Source organism: Elaeis guineensis, chromosome 11, assembly GCF_000442705.2.
Source record: "Elaeis guineensis isolate ETL-2024a chromosome 11, EG11, whole genome shotgun sequence".
NCBI classification, from domain to species: domain Eukaryota; kingdom Viridiplantae; phylum Streptophyta; class Magnoliopsida; order Arecales; family Arecaceae; genus Elaeis; species Elaeis guineensis.
In genome coordinates, this window is record NC_026003.2 from 53,622,054 (window position 1) to 53,626,847 (window position 4,794).

General features: G+C 40.2%; 1 protein-coding gene across 1 annotated transcript; it reads right to left on the reverse strand.

The window, feature by feature from the left end:
- Window positions 1–387: 387 nt before the first annotated feature.
- Window positions 388–4,427, reverse strand: LOC105035954 (L10-interacting MYB domain-containing protein). The gene is made up of 3 exons (XM_019847496.2): window positions 4,036–4,427; window positions 1,196–1,539; window positions 388–1,103 (listed from the first exon to the last, which is right to left on the reverse strand). Exons 2-3 carry the CDS (start codon window positions 1,535–1,537, stop codon window positions 591–593), a joined length of 855 nt encoding a protein of 284 aa, XP_019703055.1. The 5' UTR covers window positions 1,538–1,539; window positions 4,036–4,427; the 3' UTR covers window positions 388–590.
- Window positions 4,428–4,794: the final 367 nt, after the last annotated feature.

Here is a 4,794-nt window from a genome sequence, read left to right on the forward strand (position 1 = left end):
TTCGTTGGGACAGAATTATCCATAATTAAGTTAGGTTGCAGAAAAAAGGCATGCCTATTTACAAAAGAATTTCGCTTAGAAATTGATGAATACAACTTGGCACCACACCCAGCCATGAGCAATACAGTTTATCAAAGAAAGTACAGGTTAGTTGTTTAAGAAACCACAGAGTTCTGGCTTATCTGGCTCCAAAATTTCCTGGTGTCTACTTGAGATACCAGTAACAATGTTGTGCAAGTTTAAGGACATTACAGGAAAATACCTCCTACTTATACCAGCATGAACTCATTTATCCCTCTTGAATAATTGCAAATAGATGGAAGCCTCCCAAACATAATAATTAAATTTAAACAAAATAACACAATTTCAGATTCAGCGCAAAGATCATTTAAAACTAGAAGTAGCATGATAATAATTTATGGCAAATTAACGTGTCACAAATTTAAAGCTGTCATTCCACAATCCAGTGGTGGAAACTGTACAAGACCAAAAAATAGAACACGAGGCAAACTCAAATGAAGTCTCTTGTCTTGTAAGGGGAAGGAATAGTAAGTTGGGCATCATTGTGGCTACCGATCTGACCAGTTCCACTATGGTGAGTTCTGCTGGGAGGGTACCACTACCTGGACAACTGATATGGTGTGCTTGGCGACCTGTCTATCAATCCACATATTAAGCAAAGATCCATTAAGGCGCATAAAAATGGACCTATCATTCTCATCCTTGAAAGCCTCACAGGCAGAAAGGAATGCTTCCGAGGATATGTTAGGCACTGTTTCCAATTTGTCGATGCAATCTTCAATTGAATACACCCTAGGTCTTGCGGCATTTTCACAGTTGAGTTGTTCTTTTGTTATCCTTGATCGCCACCTTGCAGTCTCCACTGGCTCCAGTGTAGGTCTAAAGACACCTGTCCTTTTTCTTTTCCCGTGACTTGAAGAACTAGAGATGTCATGGGATGTGTTAGAGCTGTTATCCCTACAACGTATATCAAGAGTCGTTTTATCTTGATGCTTTCCAATTGATGTGCTTGCACAAAGCAACTCAAGGATCCCAAAAGCTGGGAAAGGCCTGTCCTTACACTTGGCATATTGTGGATTTGCCTGTTTTAAAAAAGAATGCCTAATAAAAATGTATGGAAAAAAATATTTATATATTGAACCTATCACTGACAAGTGAAGAGATAAACAATCACCTCTATCATGTCTTCCCAATCTGAAAGATCTCCAACGATCAGCATATTTCTATCTGGATCCCATCCCCATCCACTCTTGGTTGCAAGTGTATGGTACAATAAGAACGACTTCTTTAAGACCTTTAGACGATTCTTGATATGAGCCTTAGTGTAAGTTAAGCCCGTTTGAAGATTAAAGGTTGCGACTATTTGTGTCCAGGCATCATTTGTGAATTGTCCCCCAACATAGTTTCCTAGCGTGTACTCCTGTTTCAATATCCTCAGCATGGTCTCATCAAGTCCATTGGTCCAATTAGAAGTGCGTTCCCGAACAGACTTTGCAGCAACTCTCTTTGTTGGCATGTCTGATAGATTTAAGTTAAATCAAAGATTTAACAATCATTCAAATTGTAAAAGTAAACTGATACTAGTGATCAAGAACAGATATCATAACAAGTAATCACAAGAGGATTATACAGCAGTATAGGTAAAACCTATAGAGGGTGCTTGGTTCATAATCGGAATCAAAATCGGAATCAAAATGGATGGAAATGGGAATCGAAATGATCAAACCCCCTGAAGCATTTGGTTCATGATCGGAATTGGAATCAGAATAGAAATTTGAATCTATATGAAAGAGTGGGGATTGAGTTTTTGGTAGATTGGGCCATTCCCATTCCACTCTGAAATTGGAATTGGAATTGGAATGGAACTCCCCCCAATCAAGCGACTGGAATATTGGAAGTCACCCATTTCAATTCCCATTCCAGACCTCCATTCCCCCAAACCAAGCACCTCTATAATGTCTATCAAAAATGGTTAAAGCCTATAACAAATTAATCAATAAAGATTGGAGATACTAGCAAAACCTCAAGCACTTCTTTTTTCTATAAAAGCCCAATGGAGATAATAGATTGACATAGAGCTGCGAATTTAATAAAGGATGGCACCTACCCAATTACCAAGCCATATTGGCAGCGAACTAGGATGATTCCAGCAAGCAAAACAAAAAACCAGCAATTAGAGGGAGAGGAAGAAAGAAAGAGAGAGAAAAAATGTGTGGGGGGGAGGACCAAGGGAAAGGGAAGAAGAGAGAGGGAGGGTGGCAAACGGCAAGTGGAGGCTAGTGGAAGGCTGTAGAAGGGTGGGGGAGGGGTTCAGCCTATGGTTCCTCTATTTCATTCAAAACAAGGGTCTCAGAGGAGAGGCAACGGATTTGCCGACTTCACTAAATATTTTTTAAAATAAAAAAAAGCTCCCCCTCTAAGACCCTTATTTCGAACGAAGCAAAGGAATTGAGGGCAGAGCCCCTCCTCTGCCCCTCACAGCTCCCCAATCCTCTGTGGGTGTCTGCTGGCCTCTCCCTCCTCTCCACTCTCTCCCTCTCCCTTCCTATCCCCCCTCTTTCTCTTTCTTTTCCTCTCTCTATTATTCCTCCCCCACCTTCTCCGTTATTCCTCCCCCACCTCCACTATATCAGTACGGGCCCAGCATGAAACCTATGGGGTCCTGCCGAACTGTGCCACTAGGCAACTAGCCCATGTCCCAATACCGGCACAATCGTTGTTCAAAAGTATTGTAACTAGGTTACAGCAAGTTAAACTGAACTTCTTATCTTGCAACATAAAGGAAATACTTAATAACTGTTCAAGAAGCACAATAAGTGGTAACCCCACATAATAGCAGGCTTAGATGTAGTTCAAAGAGAGAAGCAATACAGCCATATAATAGATATGGGCCATGGATACCATACAAAAGGAATATTCACAATTTGGTAGCACATATATAGATGGCATCATGACGAATATAAACAAATTATGTAACAGAATTTACACATAGCACTGTGCAGCCAGATGAAAAATAAATGAGACTGTCACATTTGAATGAGTTCACAAAATCATATATGGCACCAGCAACCAGATACACATGATGCTAAGGTTAAGCACATGAATGAGGATGCAATCAAGATTCAGTTCCAGCTAATTATCATATCCAGCATGGGAAATAGAAATAAGCAATATAAATGAGTTCATAGCACTACAACAGACAGCTTCAGAAGAATACAAAAGAAGTGTATAATGAGCACAAACTTGAAGCTTTGGTTGGGGGGAAAAAGAGGCTTGAATAAAGTTAGTTCCTCACACGATAGAAAGATACTAAAAAAGCAAAAGGAAAAAATAAAAAAAGAATTTGTCTAGTATGGAGGCTTAACCTGGAATGAACAACATGAATGAGGCCAACTCTATTTTCAAAACATAACAAGGATTACATGAAGCACTATAGTTGACAGTTGAACAAAAATCAGACCAGCTTCATCTAAGACCAGATTTGTTCCTTTTCCACCAGGCAGTAGTCACCAAACTAAAGTACAAAATACAATAAGACATAAATTAGCGAAGAACAGAGCCAAATGACCACAATCTTCTGAGACTTATACATTGCCTTATCCAACCCCACCTCCCACGGTAAATCTTATTCTCGAGTGCATGCTGTCATACCGGTACAATTTTTCAACAGCATCATTATTTCTAGCATCTAAATTGTCCCAGTCACTTACACATACTAAATTAACAAATTAGCACTAGAAATCATATTCTAGGGCTAACTTTCACAACGTAAAATCATAAACTTAACCAATTTTCAGCAAGAACAACTTAAGATCGCCTCAGTTAGCAGAACTAGCCTGCGTTATATGGAACACCAAGATTTTTCTTTAAACTAATACAAGAAAAACTAAATCCAGTCAAAAGAGAGAGAAAATAATTTTTTTTCTAAAAAAATTCACAGGAAGAAACAGCCCAGAGCCATGGAAAATTTCCGAATAAATAAATAAAATTAACAAAAAATGGAGGAATTTTTACTTGTGAGGTCGGCAGCGGCAAGGGAAGACGGTTTGGGCAAAGAAAACGGTGGCCTCTGCGGATATCCTCAGAGAAGGTATGAGAAGAATGGCAGCGAGGAAGGATAAAAGAAGCGGAAATGGGATTACGGCTCCTCCAGGAGGGAGGAGGCCATGAGAGCAGGCGAGGGTTAGGGCACAACGGAATAGGAGGAAGAGAATAGAGAGAAGAATTGGTAAAGGTGTTCCTCCTTTCATCAATGGTTCCGGGGCTGGAATAAACCCCGGAGGTTCTAGTTCCCACCGTACACTTGGAATAGTTATTCCCGGAACTCGATCCCCTTGCCCCACTTGTGTTTCCCATTCCAGTTTTCCACCAGCCTTGCAGCTTCGCGTGTGGCATATCATGCCCGTTTGCCCGCGGAACAAGCCCGGCCCAATCTGGCCGGGCCATGTATTGGCGGCGACTTTGTCACATAAGAACATAGCCTTTGGCGATTGTGCAACTTTGCAGAGTAGTTTAGATGGCTACGTAAATTAACCAAAAAGCCAATATTGATATCCCCATAAATGGGCTGCGAATATAATTTATTTATACATGTTATGTGTAGCTAATAAATTGCACGTACAGTACATGTAAATGATGACTGCTAATTTAGTTAGAATCAAATTAGGTCAAGTATGAAATATTTATATACGCCCCTTAGCTTGCAGCCTAGAACAAGTGTGGCCCAATCTGACTAAAGCCATCTATTGGTAATGAATTCGGAGAAAAGTGATG

What these genes read in the sequence shown, in the direction of transcription:
- LOC105035954 (XM_019847496.2), bottom strand. Translation starts at nt 1,537, where the DNA reads ATGCCAACAAAGAGAGTTGCTGCAAAGTCTGTTCGGGAACGCACTTCT. An exon ending in ATTGGGAAGACATGATAGAG is followed by an intron (nt 1,104 to 1,195) that starts GTGATTGTTTAT and finishes TTTTTAAAACAG; the next exon opens with GCAAATCCACAATATGCCAA.